Below are 16,126 nucleotides of genomic sequence, written 5' to 3' on the forward strand. Positions count from 1 at the left end.
TTGACCCAGGCTGGAGTTATCACAGAGAAAGGAGCTTCAGTTGGGGAAGTGCTTCCATGAGATACAGCTGTGGGGCATTTTCTCAATTAGTGATCAAGGAGGGAGGGACACTTGTGGGCGGTGCCATCTCTGGGCTGGTATTCTTGGATTCTATAAGAGAGCAGGCTGAGAAAGCCAGGGGAAGCAAGCCAGTAAGAAACATCCCTCCATGGCCTCTGCATTGCATCCTGCATCCTGACCTGATTGAGTTCCAGTCCTGACTTCCTTTAGTGATGAACAGCAACGTGGAAGTGTGAGCTCAATAAACCCTTTCCTCCCCAACTTGCTTCTTGGTCATGATGTTTATGCAGGAATAGAAACCCTGACTAAGACACCAGGTAATTGTGGGGTGGAGCTTAGACAGAATGCTAACATTCCCCCTGCTTTTGGTTTAATTAAAAAAAAGAAAAGATTGGAAAGAGGTGATTGTGAAGCAGGAATAGGGTCATAGTGATGTCTGGCTGCTTCATGCTGGCATTGGGGGTGACATGTCTCTAAGGAAGCTAGAAGAATGGGTATTGGGGATGTTTGTCCATTCTTAGGGGAGTTGACTGTTTCCTTGCTCTCCAGGGTCTATGGAGCCATCTGAGGATAGGTCAGAAGGAACAGGTCCAGTAGAAGCATCTTTGTCTGTGACAGAAGATGGAGCATCTGAAGGTTGCTTCTCTGGAGCTGTCCTGGTTCTCTTAAGCACCTGGACTTGACACGGGGTTGAAATACAGTATTATAGGGAGAGAATAAGACTAAGTACATTTGGGAGAAAGAAAGAATTTTTCTTAAGATGTACATTTGAATCCCAGAGGAATCCCATCCTCTGGAATGGGGTAGACCAGATGGATTTATCTGGATGGAGCCGACTTGGTCCATGAGAGGTAGATCTGAGTGAGCAGTATTAAGATGATAATACTTTTGTGGAGTAGAAGGAACAAGATTAAAAAGTTGAATCATATAGTGGAATGTTTTTTTAGAGTTAGGCAAATTTATAGGAACTCAGATAATGTTAGGACAGTGGTATAACAAGAAGAAGAAATATGAAGTATTTAGTTAATGGAAATCAAATTAGCTCATGTTGCTAATTCATGCTGTTATGTCTTTTATCATCTTAATAAGCTACAGAAAATCCACTCAGATCTGGGTTTCAATATAATAATGTATAAGGTAAGGAGATAAAAGATTACATCTGTGAAAGTTTCTTCCTCTAGCTGTCAATGTAGTCAGAAATCTGAGAAATAAAAATCTAGCAGTTGTATTATTTAAAAAATGACAGAGTCCACTATTCAACAGTTCCCATGGTCTCTCTGGTAACTTGGGTATCAGTCTGGCTTTCAAGTGCAGAAGATACAGGGCTTTTTCCTCTATGGAATGGATATGCATTACATGAGAAATAGCCAAGTCACTTGACTCAGAGTATCCAGTGCTGTCCACTGTGTTTTTCAGTGATTATCATATCGCAATCCAGTAGCTGTGTCCACATCTTCTGAGACCTCATGGGGTTTAACTTTAAAGGCTTTAGAAATTCTCTCTGTCATAAACTTACCATCACCTCTTTCTAATATTTTTCTTTTTTAATTAAACCAAAATGGGGGAATGCTAACATTCTGTCTAAGCTTCGCCCCACAGTTACCTGGTATTGGACAGGTATGCTCCCCTCCACAGTTACCTGGCAACAGCCAGGTAGGTCTGGCCCACTAAAGGGATGTTTTCCCCTCCTCCTTCTCTTCTTCCTGTTTCCTGTTTGCTTCTCTCTTGCCCTCTTGGGCTCTTCTCTCTCCCCCTTTCCTTCCCCCCTCTTTCCACGTGGTCATGGCCAGCCTCTACTTCTCTACTCTCTCCCTCTCTCTGCATTTCTCTGCCTCTACTACCCTCTTAACTTCCATCCCCATGCCCTAAATAAACTCTATTCTATATTGTACTGTCATGTGGCTGGTCCCTCAGGGGGAAGGGATTCCTCGGCATGGGCCCACTGAGGCACCCCCTTCCCCCACTCCTCACCACAACCTCATAGAACATATTCTTAGACCTCTTTATATTTTCACAACCACAACACCCCTTATCATCACAAGTATCTTATTCATAATGAAAGTAATGTTCTTGCATCCTCTGGGAATGGTAGCCAGACCTGGATGGCTTTCTGTTCACACCTAAACTGGATATGGTCCTTTCTTAGTGCTTCCAGCTTTGAGAGGTTTGAAGTGGAAACTTAAGGGTTCTTTGGAAACATTTAAAGCCCTTTCCTGGTGACATACTTCCTCCAGTAAGGCTGCATTTCCTAAAGGTTCCATAATCTCCCAATAGTTTTATCAGTTAGGGACCAAAGATTCAAATACATGAACCTCTAGGGGACATTTATTATTCAAATCACCACAGGAAGAGGCCAGTATCATTTTAAAATGGATACTTTGAAAGCCAGTGCAAGCTACCCTCTTGTTTCCATTTCCCTCTGCCACAATGCCCAGAATGCAATCCCACACTGCAATCATCACTATCTGTGTGTGCTCTATCAGTTCAACTAGGAGCATCTGAATACAGCCAAGGAAACAACAGGGTCCTCACCTTGGAAGCTCCTGCACCAGCTCTCAGTGTCCCTCGCTGCTCACCCAGCTCCTGCATAGAGCTTCCTTTCCTCCCTTCCTAATCTTCTGTTTACTTAGCGTCCATAAGCAGTGAGATCATCTATCTGGGTCTCTGCTAGCTATATGTCATGGTTTGAACGCACTGTCCTCAGTGGTCTCAGGCATTTGAATCCTTGGTCCCCAATTAATGGTGCTATTTTGGAGGTTTAGGGGATTATGGCCTTGCTGGAGGAAGTGTGTTACTTGGAGTTAAATGGTTTGTGCTGCTTATAGTTATTTGTGTGTTTCATGCTTGAGATCCAAGCTGTGAGCTCTTAGCCTCCTCCTTTAGCTGCTGTAGATTCATGTGACAATCATGAACGCTAACCCTTTGGAACTGTAAGACCAAAAAACCCTTCCTTTTATCAACTGTCTTCCTCATGGTCTTTTATAACAGCAATAGCAGTATAATTAGATAGATTGTGACCATTCTGTCTTTGTGTAAGGGTCCTGCAGCCCAGGCTCTGGGCCTTACTTATCTAGATAAGTGTGCTACCACAGAGACATAGTCATAGACCAGATAGTTTTTTTTTTTTACTTAAATTAATTTAAATAAGCACATGAAAATTAAAATGATTTGTTATGTGATGTTCAGATACATGTATTCATTGTGTAATGTTAAAATTAAGACAAGCATATCTCTTTCCTCAAGTATTTATTATGTAAATGTAGTGAGAATATTTAAAATAACTTTTCTAACATTTGGAACTACAGAGTATATCATCATTATCCTAAGCCTCCCTGTGAGGAAGTGCACTGGGGAACTCCTTCTGCCTGTTCCGGGTCTATGGGGGCTGGAAGAGGCAGGGAGGGCTCAAGTCCTGGAACATTAGGGATGCCAGACTGGGGCTGGCTCACAGTTGTTCTGGGTACTCCTCACTGGTAAAAGGGCATTGTGGACTCTTTCTTAGGCATCTTAGGTGGATCCTTGTGAGTTGTTCTGACCAGATGAACTATCCTGGGACTCAAAGTCCACTTCCATGCAAAGAGTGAGCCAAGTGCTGTGGTCTGTAGATGGAGAAACCTTTCAAAGTAGCTTGAGAATGATCTACCAAGGATCTTGAGTTTGTCAACAACACCATCAAAGATTATTTGAACTTGGAGACAGGAAGGTATAATACAAGTTTACACTCCCCACCCCGGATTTGTTTAGAAATATCATGAGCTGCTAAGTGGTTTTACCTGAACCTTTAGTAGCCTATGAGTTAGCACAGGCTTCTTAGTAGCACTGGATGGCCATGGTGCGATTTAGCACAGCACGGAGCTAGTGGAGTGTGAGTGTGCTCCCTTAAGAAGATGTGCTGAAATCTCTCGAGGTAGTTCCCAGGTACTTCTGAAGTACATACTTCCCAATTCTGCCTTGCCTTTTCTTTAGGTTCCATATTAGTTGTGTCATATAGTATTCTATTTCTTCAAAAAATTATTTAAATATTTTACATCTATTGGTATAGGGTGTCCGATCCCCTGGAACTGGAGTCACAGATAGTTTCCAGTTGCCATGTGGGTACTGGGAATTGAACCCAGGTCCTCTGAAAGAGCAGTCAGTGCTCTTAACCACTGAGTCATCTTTCCAGCTCCAGTCATATAGTATTCTAACAAATAAAATTTAAATAATGAACATTTTTGCAAAAGTATTTATTACTTGACACTCTATAGTAGAGGATAAGAGTGGCTTGTTTTGCTTGTGGGATACAGACAATGTTGTTTTATTAAGGCTAAAATTAGTTCATTTTAAACACTAATCACCCAGAGTGGAGATGAGGCAGCTCTGAGCAGCAAGCAGCCAGTGGGCCGTGCACCCACGTGGAGAGCTTTCTAATGGTGCAGCCCAGTGCCACCCTGAGAAAGACTGAGCTAGCAATTGCCTCATCAATGCATAGTAACTGCTACACTCATTGGTGGTTATCCCGGGAAAGAGTTTCCAGTGCAAACAGCGCTGTTGAACAGAGAGACAAACGGGCGCTGATTTCAGCTTAGAGGATTCTATTCTAACTTAAGCATGATCCTATGCCCAAGGGGGTTGCATCATCTGAGAGAGAGCAAAACAAAGCAAAACAGAGGAACCCTCACGATCCCCGCTGTCCTCTAAGCTTTCCTTAACTGCCAGTTATTTGACCTGGGAACAAGGTTGTAGTACATCTCAGAGCTGGGTCACGCCCTTAGCTCTAGGTCAGGCCAAATCTCTTGGCTTCCTTCAGTTCCTAGGAGTTCATGGGTCCTGCATGTCACCTGTTTTGTAGCTGATTATAGGAGAGTCCCCAGTGTGTCACCCAGCCTAGGGTTTCTTTTGATAGCAGTTTTCCATTTCTAGGCCTGAGTTGTCCTGATTCACTATGAAAAGATTTGAGTTGGCTGAGGTACTCCAAGCTTTTAATGTCCATGCTTGGGAGGCAAAGGCAGGCTGAAGTTTGTGAGCTCCATGCCAGCTAAGGCTACCTAGTGAAACCCTTTTTTTAAAAAAGGAAATACATTAAAATAAGAAAAAAAGGGGGGTGGGAGAGGGCTGGGGTCCAGGAATTTGAGTTGAGGCCAACAAAGAAACCAGAAATCAATAGTTCTTGATGGCTTTATAGCACAAATTTGTCCTTTCTTTAGGTTAACACAAAGCTCGTGGAAGAACACTTCTCTGCGCTGAAAGATACCCATGGCCATCCTCCTAACCCTAACCCACACAGAGACCACATGGAGGCACATGATAAAGCCAGAGCCCAGCATGGATAACTTCTGGCACCTAGCCACCCTTTTTAGTTCTGTCAACTTTTGATGTCTTCACAGCACTAGGGAGCCAGAAGCTTCAGGTTAAAGAAGTGACGGGTGATAGACTACAGACATCAAAGAAACCTCACAGTGTCCTGGACAGAACCAGGTATAGCACCACAGCCTCTGGTCTCTAAAGAATTGAACTTAGGCAAGCTCAGCTCTCTGCTGTCTGCTCTGCTCTGCTCTGCTCTCCTCTGCTCTGCTCTGCAGCAGCTGAGGCAGCAGCAGCCTGCAGCTCAGGAGGTAATAGATCCCCTACCAGCAGCATCAGTGAGCCCTGGGAGCAGGGAGTGGCTGTTGCAACCCTAGTGTGAACTGTTATCACTGTGCTTTTCACAGTGTATTAAATTACTTCTGTCTCACCAGCCGGACTGAGAATTCTCCAGCGAAGGGCTACATGTCAGTTGTCACTTCGTTCTTAATCACAATGTTAGGAGCTTAAGACTCTTGCAATAATTAATCGAATAGGTTATCACTTAGGAAGGCCCAGATCTGAATTGTGGATGATCACTTGGAGGTTAAGTAAGCCTGTTTTCTGGTCTGTCTTGGCTAGTGCACACATCAAGTAGCTTGTGGCTAGCATGTGGCAAACAATGGCCACCATGCATCAGGAGTGTAGGAGCATCGGGTCCCACATCTCCATCCTGTTTCTGCTGGGCTCCCTAGGGTGTTATGGTTGTCATGGTACATGGCTGGAGAAAGCAAGAGTGGTGGGGTGAAACAGGGCCACCACATAGCCCTTGTCCTCTGGGGAACCTCTGTTAGCCCATGGCAGTACGGGTTGGAGTGCACCTCCTATCTGCTTTCGCCACCTAGTCAGCATTACTACTCAGTTTGCCTCTGCTATCTAGATCAGGACCCTGGAACTCTCCTTGTGGGAGAAGGAGGCTTTGCTCCTCCCCATTTCTGGCTCCTGGTACCTGCCTGGCTGTCATAGTAACAGGATCCAGGGTGACAAAAGAGGAAGCTCGGTCTTGTGGGGAAGGCTTTTTGGACCACAGAGACTGCCTGGGCTGCATCTATCCAACCTTTCTGTTTTTCCTTGGGCTGAGCTCACCCCTCTACCCCAGCCAACAGGACCATGTCCACCAGCCTGACCACTTGTGAGTGGAAGAAGGTCTTCTATGAGAAGATGGAGGTGGCAAAGCCAGCAGAGAGCTGGGAGCTCATCATAGACCCCAACCTCAAGCCCAATGAGCTGGGCCCTGGCTGGAAGCAGTACCTGGAGCAGCACGCCTCAGGCAGGTGAGAGGCTGGGGGGAGGTGGTGCAGGAAGCCCTCCCTCCCCCAGAGGGAGGGGGACTGTCACAGACTTTGCAAGTCTGGGTCTCTGGTAGGTCTCATGAGGTCAGCTCAGGTGACGAGAAGGCAATGGACCTCCAGGAGGACCACACAGGCTCTGCTTCCAACCAAAGCTGTTCAGATTCCTAAGTTACTGGACAAATTGTGCCCTGCATTTGAGTTTCAGTTTTTCATAGAAAATCAAGACAGGTAATGCTTGAGAGCCTTGCAAATTCAGATGCCTAGTGCAGTTGGAATGGATCCCCAGAAGCCTCAACCTAGAAGTTGGGGTATTTGGGCTTGGGGGCTGTGGTGTCTGTCTATGCAAATGCAACTAGACATGAAGACAGGATAAGTTATTGACCACATAGTATGTTTGAGAACCCAGTTCTGTAAGCTCTGTGAACCTGGGCATGTCCCTTTCTTCCTCTGGTTCCCAGTTTTCATATTTACAAAGCAAGGAAGCTTATCTTAGTTTATCTTAAAACACTACTCCAATCCTGTCCAACACTATGGATGATAAAATCCTGACCTCAGGCAGTACTTGCCCTAGATCTTCCTAAGTGTTCCTCACTCTACACCATGCAGAGTGTCCTGGGGGGCTTTTCCAAAGTCATTTCCCTCTTACAGAGAGATGATTTGGGGGACGGGAGCCACAGTTTCCTGCTCAGTCAGCCTCCAGCCCACCTGCAGTGGTGCACCCCCCCTTCTCCCCCACGCCCCACGGGAGGCTAGCTAGCTGATGACTGTGCTGTAGAGCTGGGAAAAAATTATGACTGGATTGTCTATACTGTAAAGATGTGAAGCCTCTTGAGTAGAGAACAGCATGTGGTGGGAGCAGAAAATCGCAGGCTATGAGTGGGGAGTGGGTACCTGGACTCTTATCATGGGCTTTGCAAACAAATAAATGGAGCGTGTATTAGCAGAGGACAGGCCACAGAGGTCGGTTGGTTTGTGTTGGCTCCTGTTATCAATGCTGGGCAGTGGAAGTCTCTCTAGGTAGTTGCCTGCTCTCTTTATTTTCTATGCTTCAGTCTCATCACGTGCTAACCCGTGTTTGATACTTTTGGGGATACGAGTCTGTCTTGCGGGAGGGGGAGATCATCCTGGACTGGCTTATTAAAAAGACTTAGGAGACTGAAAGCATGAAAGCATTTGATTCTTCTGGGGGGTAAAGTGCAGAAGGTTGAAAACTGGCTGCTGTGTGAGGCTTTGGAAGTTTAGGGACGTCTGCAAAGGCTCACGGGTCTTCTCACCTTGGGTTTAGTCCCAGCTGGCCACAGAAAGGGCTTGAGTATAGCTGCCCCAGTCATTCTACACACATGCTTGTTTGATTTTAATCTTTCAGCTGTGCTAAATATTGGGCCTGGGTACTGGCTCGGTATAGAGAAAAGGAGTGGAATCTTCCACATCCAGAACCCATTTTCTTATCCAGACCTCTGCCCTTTCGACCATGTGTTAGGGGCTGCTGGGTATTATTCTGTGCTCATAGTGACAATGGCTTCCAGAGGTCCAGAAGCTGGCTTGGTTCCACCGCTCCTCCACGGTGGCTGAGCAGTGTTTAAAACACAGTTGGTGCCTGCTGGGTTGAGTTGAGTTCTTCATCAGAGGTCCTTCACAGTGCAGTAGACTCAGGCGGAGCCAGGAACAAAGGCAGAATCAGCCCAGTGGATGTGTGTACACCTCTGCAGGCTTTGTAACAGGGCCATTTCAGGGCCACACCGAGCCTCCCTGGAGTTTAAAGGAGTGCTCCATCACAGAAGGTATGTAAGTTATTGGGAGGCCAGGAGGAGCCGGGCTTGGCAGAGGAGCCCCAGGTCACACCTCTCTCCATGCTTTCTGAGGCCCAGGCTCCAGGAGTCGAGATCGGACAAAGCAGCTCATGTGACGGTTGGTAGGTATATCAGGGAAATGTCTACTCTTCCCATTCTTACACTGCACTGCTGTGGTGCACAGGGTCAGGGGAGAGTCTCTGTGAAGACATAAGAACCAAACAGCATTCCTTCCTGTCTAGTCCATTGCAGTCTGCTAATCTAGCCTGCCTTTCTGGATGGCTTACTGGCAGGCCTACAGTGTGCCAGGATCTGAGCTTGCATGTCATCTCCTCAGAGCAAGCAAGATGCAGGAGTCGGATGGTGCCATTACCATCTGTAGCAGAGAAACGAGAGGTCTGAGCACAAAGCCCGGCAGGGACACCATCAGAGTGCATCCCACGGATGAGAAATGAGTTGCAGAGTAGAGGCGACACCCTCGGTATTGGGGTTTACTAGGGCACAACTCTACAATAGGCTGGGAGTGGTCAGAAGCTGTAGGAGACCACACAGGAGGTGGCTGCTCCAGTGCGAGGCTCTCCGGTTTCCAGGAGGAGGTGGTTCCTGGTGACCCTCAGTGCTAAGAAACCCATAGACTGATCAACTTGACGCTTCCATTTTCATCCTCCATCTTCCACGCTGGTCTTTTTCTCCTGTGCTCTCCAGGGCGGGGCTGTCCCTGAGTCTCACCAGCTCTATTCTTCCTCCCTTTCCTGGCAGGTTCCACTGTTCCTGGTGCTGGCACACCTGGCAGTCTGCCAACGTGGTCATCCTCTTCCACATGCACCTAGACCGTGCCCAACGTGTCGGCTCAGTGCGCATGCGCGTGTTCAAGCAGCTGTGCTACCAGTGTGGCACCTCAAGGCTGGACGAGTCCAGCATGCTGGAGGAGAACATCGAGGGCCTGGTGGACAACCTCATCACCAGTCTGCGCCAGCAGTGCTACGACGAGGATGGTGGCCAGTACCGCATCCACGTGGCCAGCCGGACGGACAGCGGATTGCACCGCAGCGAGTTCTGCGAGGCCTGCCAGGAAGGCATCGTGCACTGGAAACCCAGCGAGAAGCTGCTGGAGGAGGAGGCCGCCTACACAGATGCCTCCAAGAGGAAGGGCCAGGCCGGTTTTATCTCCAACTTCTTCTCTTTTCGCTGGTGTCTGTTCTGGGGCACCCTCTGCCTGGTCATTGTCTACCTGCAGTTCTTCCGAGGCCGCTCTGGCTTCTTTTAGTGGAGTTGGTTAGGGGTGGGAAGAAGGGACACATGGGGTTGAGAGTGAGAAGGATTTGGTCTCCTTCTGAGTCTGCGACAGGTTCACTCTATGACTCTGGCCATCTGCGCACTCTCACTAGTCTACACTAGGGCATTGGGAGAAACGTAGTGGTCCTTCAACTAATCTGATAGCAATGGAGGGGAAGTAGAAGGACTGGGGATTTGGAAGCTTGCTGGAGTTTAGTGTGAATCCGAAATCGACAGCAGCCACCTCCAGCCTTTTACTTTATGTTCCTAGCTATAACTCTCATCGGGACCCTGTCACATGTTCACACTCGCTTTCAGCTTTTTCTAATTGCCCTGCATGGTTCCCCTTGGAGGGAGCAGCGCCATCTCCAATCTTCCACCTAGTACGCAGGGGGCAGCCACCCAGTCTTGCTCCTACCATTCTGAAATGCTGAGGATTTCACTCTGGCGCTAGGGCTGGGGTGAGGGTAGAGGTGGGAGTGGTTTGAAGGGGTTGGAACGGCCAAGGGCACATTGTCCAGTGGGTTAGCTATTGGCCATATGTGACTGTTCCAATTTAGATTAATTAAGATGAAATAAAACATGTTCCTTAGTAGTTCCAAACTCAGTTCGGCTTATACCGAATTTGTCCCTGTGGGGGGCCATTGCTCAATGGCAGACAAGGGTGACTTCTAGGAATATGAGCACCAAGGGTTTGGGCATCGAGTGCTCCCCAGAGGACCTCCACCCTCTGCTTTGTCTACGCTGGGAACCCCTAGGCAACGCTGAGCAACGGGACAGGGAAAAGGAGGCGCCAGCCTGTATCCCTCGCTAAAATCTGCTTTTGTGTCTAGAAACAGTTTGCCAAAATTCTGTCAAGAAAATAGTTCATTTCCCAGAGGCTCAGTAAAGCCAGGGTGTCTGACCACTGCATCAGAGGAAGGAAATGTGGCTGAGGATGGATGTGAGGGCAAGGAAGATAGAACGGGATAAGAGACACAAGGACGGGAACATTTCCAGAAGCTCCTTTTCCTCGGTAAACAACGATTTCTGCGTTTTTTTTATGTTAAATTGGAGTGACTGATCCCTGAGTTGACACCCCTCCCTTACCTGCTGCAATGATTTCATCTCCTCAGGACTGAGAGGGAATAGGTTATATTAGTTTCCAAGACTTGTTTCCTTTTTAGTCCATGGAAATCCATCATTTCTGTGTCCCTAGGGCCAGTGGTCCATACTTCACCACCAACACGGTGGCTGCTTTTCTGTTTGAGTGTTCCTCGTCTGTCTGCCACATTTCGTAGTCCTCTCTTCCTGTAATTGTTCTGTTAATTGAAAAAGTGGCTGTCACTCTAATATTTCCCTTACATGTATTCTGATCATATTCAAATATTTATCACCTCCTCCTACCCCTCCAGCAACTGGTCCTCTCTTCTCCAAACGATCCCTGTCCCGCTTTTATATCTGTGCTTTAAAACCTCCTTTTTACACATGAAGGGATGCACATGATACATTTTTCTCTTTTAGTCTAACTTATTTTGCTTAACATGATCTCCAGTCCCATTCACTTCCCAGTAAGTGGCATTTCATTTCTCTTTATTACCAAATATATTTCATTGTGTACACACCACAATTGTTTTCATCTATTGATCTGTTAAGGGGTAAGTCATCTAATTTCATAACTTGATTATGAATAGTGTCATAATAAATGTGGATATGTAGGTACCTCTGTTGTTTGCTGTCTTATGTTCTTTTGAGTATGCACTCAACTCTGGTCTTGATTCCCCCCACAGGAGCTTTTATAGTGACTGGATAGCACCTGCTCTTCTTATTTGATTTCTTTCTGTAGATTGCATTAGTCTTTGTAGATACTTTCCTCTCCATCTTTTATATGTTCAGGATGCCCCAGATTCTCCTCAGTTCATTTTTTCTCACAACTTTGGTTTTTAATGACATATATACTCTCAGTCTTACAGCTTTCTAAGCTTTCATGCAGTGATACTGTCACATAGACCAAATTACTTGACCACCAGGCGTTCTCTTCCATAGCAGCCTGAGCAAACCTAGTTCTCCGCTACTTAGAAATCTAGTTTTGTCTATCTCTCTTCTCTTCCCTGACCCACCACAGTATTTTCCTGTCATGTCCCATGTCATGTTGAATTGTCTTCTTATCCCTCTTCATTGCCTCACTGAATCTCACACTCTTGACCACTGTCTCCCATGTCATGGTGGCTGTATGCTGTCTTCTAGTCTCCCCCACCTCACACTACATGGACACTACTTTCCATATCATATGAGGTGTGGTCTTCTCATTTTCCTTCACTGTTCCGTCTCACGTCATCTGTGTCCCATTGTGGTGGATATTCCTGGTTGTCAACTTGACTACATCTGGAATGAACTACAACCAAACAATGGAGGGCACACCTGTGATCCAGATCTTGAGGCTGGAGTACATAGGCTTCTGACCCAGATCTTGACATGAAGGGATGATACAACCTCTGATCCAGATCTTGAGGCATAGTAGTCAGGAAAAGCTTAGGCCCAGACAAGGTAGTACATGCCTTTAATCCCAGAAGACTGAGGTAAATACATCTCTGAGTTCAAGACCAGCCTGGGACAGAGCATGCTTCAAGTCCAGGCATGGTAGTACCTACTTTTAATCTGGGTCATAGCTCCTACTGGAGGCCTACATAAAGACAATGGAAGAAGGAAAACTCAGTCTTCTTTGCTTGCTTGCACTTACTTGCCAGCACATCTCTGAGAACCTAGTTCTTCAAGATTACAGCTTATTCAGAAGACCAGGTGGAACAACTAGCCTCGTGACTGAGAAACCACTAGATTCTTGGACTTCCCATTCATAGCTTGACAATTGTTGGGCTAGTTGGGCTGAAGGTTGTTAATCCTTACAACAAATTCCCTTAATATATAGAGACATTCCATAAGTTTTGTGACTCAGGAGAACCCTGACTAATACATTCATGTTGTGTTTGTTGTGTGTTACCTTTAGAACCTCTTCCTCCCCAATCTGAATATCTCTATCCAGCTCACAGTACTTGGCCCACCAGGCTTAATTCTTTATTTCTTGGCATTCTGTTCTCCTATACCAGGTTTCAGCCAATTACAAACTTACAATATTGAACTCACTAAGCCTCCATTCCTATCTGTGGCAGTAACAATAGCACGTAAGCCAGCAGTTATTAGGAAGAGATTAAACGTGAGTCAAGATTTCCATCTCAGATGAGAACTAGAAGAATCATAATCCCTGAAATTTATTCTTAGTGGAAAAGAAGGTAACATAAGGAATATTATGCTCACCAAGACACGAATTAGTCAGTGAATCATGCTAATTAAACAGTAAGTCTGTATTAGGTAATGGGGACAGAAAGGTGAAGAACAGCTTACAGTGATATTGATGCCTGTAAGCAATCAATGACAAAAGAAATTATAAGTGGTGGTGTCATTCCTGGGCTGGTGGTCCTGGGCTCTATAAGAAAGCAATCTGAACAAGCCATGGGGAGCAATCCAGTAAGAAGCACCCCTCCATGAGTACACAGTAAGTACCAGAGATGGCCTCAAAATGATGGACTCCTACCTCTATCTGAGGCTGTGACTGGCTTCTCTGGAAGCCAGTGCTCATGTTTAGACTGAAGAAAGCCAGTGGTGACAGGAATCTAAGGACCTGAGATGAAGAGACAGAAAACTGGGGCTTAGTGAGAGGCTTTGTATTCTAAGCCTTGGAAATGAAGAACTAAGCCTCTCAGAGCTACATAACCTGATGGCTAGTTTGATATCAATTCACCACAGGCAGAAGTCATCTGAGAGGAGAGAACCTCCATTGAATATTTCTACATAAGAATAGGCTACAGGCAAGCTTGCAGAACATTTACTTAATTAGTAATTGATGGGGGAGGGTTCAGCTCATTACGGCTAGTGCCATCCATCCCTGGGCTAGTGGTCCTGGGTTCTATAAGAAAGCAGGCTGAACAAGCCATTGTTGATCAAGCCAGTAAGCAATACCCCTCCATGGCCTCCACATCAGCTCCTACCTCCAGGTTCCTGAGTTCCTATCCTGACTTCCGCTGAAGACGAATAGTGCTGTAGAAGTGTAAGACAAATAAACCCCTTTCTCCCCAAGTTGCTATGGTCAGAGTGTTTCATCACAGCAATAGAAACTCTAAGACAAGTTGGTATCAGGACTGTGGGCTACTGCTATAACAGACATAACCATGTTGTTTTGGGACTGTAGAAGGACTTTGAAACTGTACAGGTAAGGCCACTGAGTGTTTACTTCTTGCTGAGCTGTGTCCTAGTAGCTTGGAAGATAAGACTGTTGAGAGCGAGGCAGACAATGGAGACCTAGCTTGTGAAATTTCAGAGGGAAGAAAGGTTCTTTTGTGCCATTTGTGTGAAGGATCTGTGTTGTGGGTTTTCCTGGTACTGTTTGTATTCTGATGGTAATTCTGCTTCCTTGAGAGGGACTGCCCCAAAGAGGAGTGGATCACATACTCAGGTGATTTCATGTGAACCTTCTCCCCATTCTAACTGCTCAAATAAAGGCTAAAGCCTGTGATGGGGCAGCAGAAAGGAAAGGTGGGGCTGGGGGAAGGAAGATGGTGCAGAGCCACATGGCCTGGAGAACCCACAAGTAGCAAGGGAATTCATAGTTGGGGAATAGATTAGTGAAGTGGTAGATTTGCCCAATCTAGACGTCAACTTAGAATAACTGAATTGAGTGGTTTTTGCTTGGGCTTATTGCGATTGGAGATTCACTGCAACAGGTCTGAGGTTGACAAGAGACAAGTACCACTGAAGTAAAATCTTTGAGTTACTGGAATAATCAATACTGGTCAGCTAGAGCTGAAAAAAAAAATAGCAGTGATTAGGAGACCAGCCTCACTGAAGTAAAATCTTCTGAGAAGTGTTTCCTGTAGAGGACACAGAAGCAGTGGTCCAGAGACAACCAAGATTGTACCTTGTGCTGGCAGCAGAATTTGTAAGAGTTATTGAGGTGGTGCTGGTTTTAAAGGCATGAGGGTGTCATGGAGAACAGTTAAAACTTGACACTGCTAGGGGACAAGAGAAGCCACTGGTGAAGATGCAGCCTTCGTGGCAGTTGAAGTCCCAGGACTAAAAGGTAAGGAAGTTGAGGCTTGGCTCTATGAACAGAGCCTAGAAGAGTCTATCGGTGAAAGTGCACCCAAGTTGCAGCAGAAGACCCCCACATTTTGGAGATCTAAGAACCATGGGATGAACACCAAGAACAGAAACAGCAGTGGAATGGAGCGATTGGGAGCCCAAAAGACAAACTTGACTACCATCTCCCATGTCATGGTGCTTGTGTGGGGGCGGAGCCAGAGAAGTGAGCAAGCCCCATGGAGGATCCCAGAAGATTGTGAGTGGATCCCAGGTATTGGACATTGAGTTATTTACGCTGTTGGAGTTTGGTTTTGCCTTGTTTATATTGTAACTGTGTCCTAGTCCTTTCCTCTTGCATTAAGAAAATATTTAGCTTAATTGTGATTTTTATAGGAGCCTACAGTGGAGAGACTTTGATCTTTTAAAAGGGATTCTGGATTTTTAACTGATGTCTTAAATGTGTTTGCATTAAATTATTTTTGTGTTTTATATTGTGATATTAATATTAATGTGCCATCTTGGAGATAAATGAGAAAGAACAGGTTGTAATTGTAAAGTGATATGTTTATGTGTCAAGTTGACAAGAGTTACTTACTAGTTTTCTGTTAATTTGATACAAAGTAAAGTCACCCGAGAGGAAGAAACTTCAGTTGAGAAAATGCCTCCATATGATAGGGCTTCAGGCAAAACTTGTAGAGCATTTTTGTAGTTAGGGGTTGATGGGAGAGGTCCCAGTCAATAGTAGGTGGTGCCGTCCCTAGAATGGTGGTCCTGGAGTCTCGAAGAAAGCAGGCTGAACAAGTCATGTTGAACAAGCCAGTAAGCAACACCCCTCCAATGACCTCTGCTTCAGCTCCTGCCTCCAAGTTCCTGTCCTACATGAATTCCTGCCCTCATTGCTTTCAATGATGAACAAAATAAGCCTTTTCCTCCCCAAGTTGCTTTTGTTCAAAGTGTTTCATCACAGCAACAGAAGCCTTAACTAAGACAACAATATATATAATATATTATATATATTTATATATGAGGGTTAGTTCATAGGTCATTGCAAGGGCCATGACCTCTTGTCAAGAGAGCAGACCAATCTACTACCATTTCTGCTAAATGGACACAGTGCAGGATTAGTGCATCAAAAAACCTTCATCAAAGAATCTCCTTTTTGACAGTAGATAGCATTTAACACAGAGAAGCACGACTGGCTATGGTGCAGAGAATAAGAGGCTACAGAATACTCAGCTCTAGATGGAATGTTTGTACTATACCCCTGACTTCAAG

At 45.7% G+C, this 16,126-nt stretch overlaps 1 protein-coding gene across 1 annotated transcript; it reads left to right on the plus strand.

The window, feature by feature from the left end:
- The first annotated feature begins 6,400 nt into the window (after window positions 1–6,400).
- Window positions 6,401–9,731, plus strand: Rtp2 (receptor transporter protein 2). Its single transcript, XM_052158153.1, has 2 exons — window positions 6,401–6,656; window positions 9,224–9,731. The coding sequence occupies exons 1-2, from the start codon at window positions 6,493–6,495 to the stop codon at window positions 9,729–9,731; spliced, it is 672 nt and encodes a 223-aa protein (XP_052014113.1). The 5' UTR covers window positions 6,401–6,492.
- Window positions 9,732–16,126: the final 6,395 nt, after the last annotated feature.

The sequence above is a fragment of the Apodemus sylvaticus genome, chromosome 15, assembly GCF_947179515.1.
Source record: "Apodemus sylvaticus chromosome 15, mApoSyl1.1, whole genome shotgun sequence".
Lineage (NCBI taxonomy): Eukaryota > Metazoa > Chordata > Mammalia > Rodentia > Muridae > Apodemus > Apodemus sylvaticus.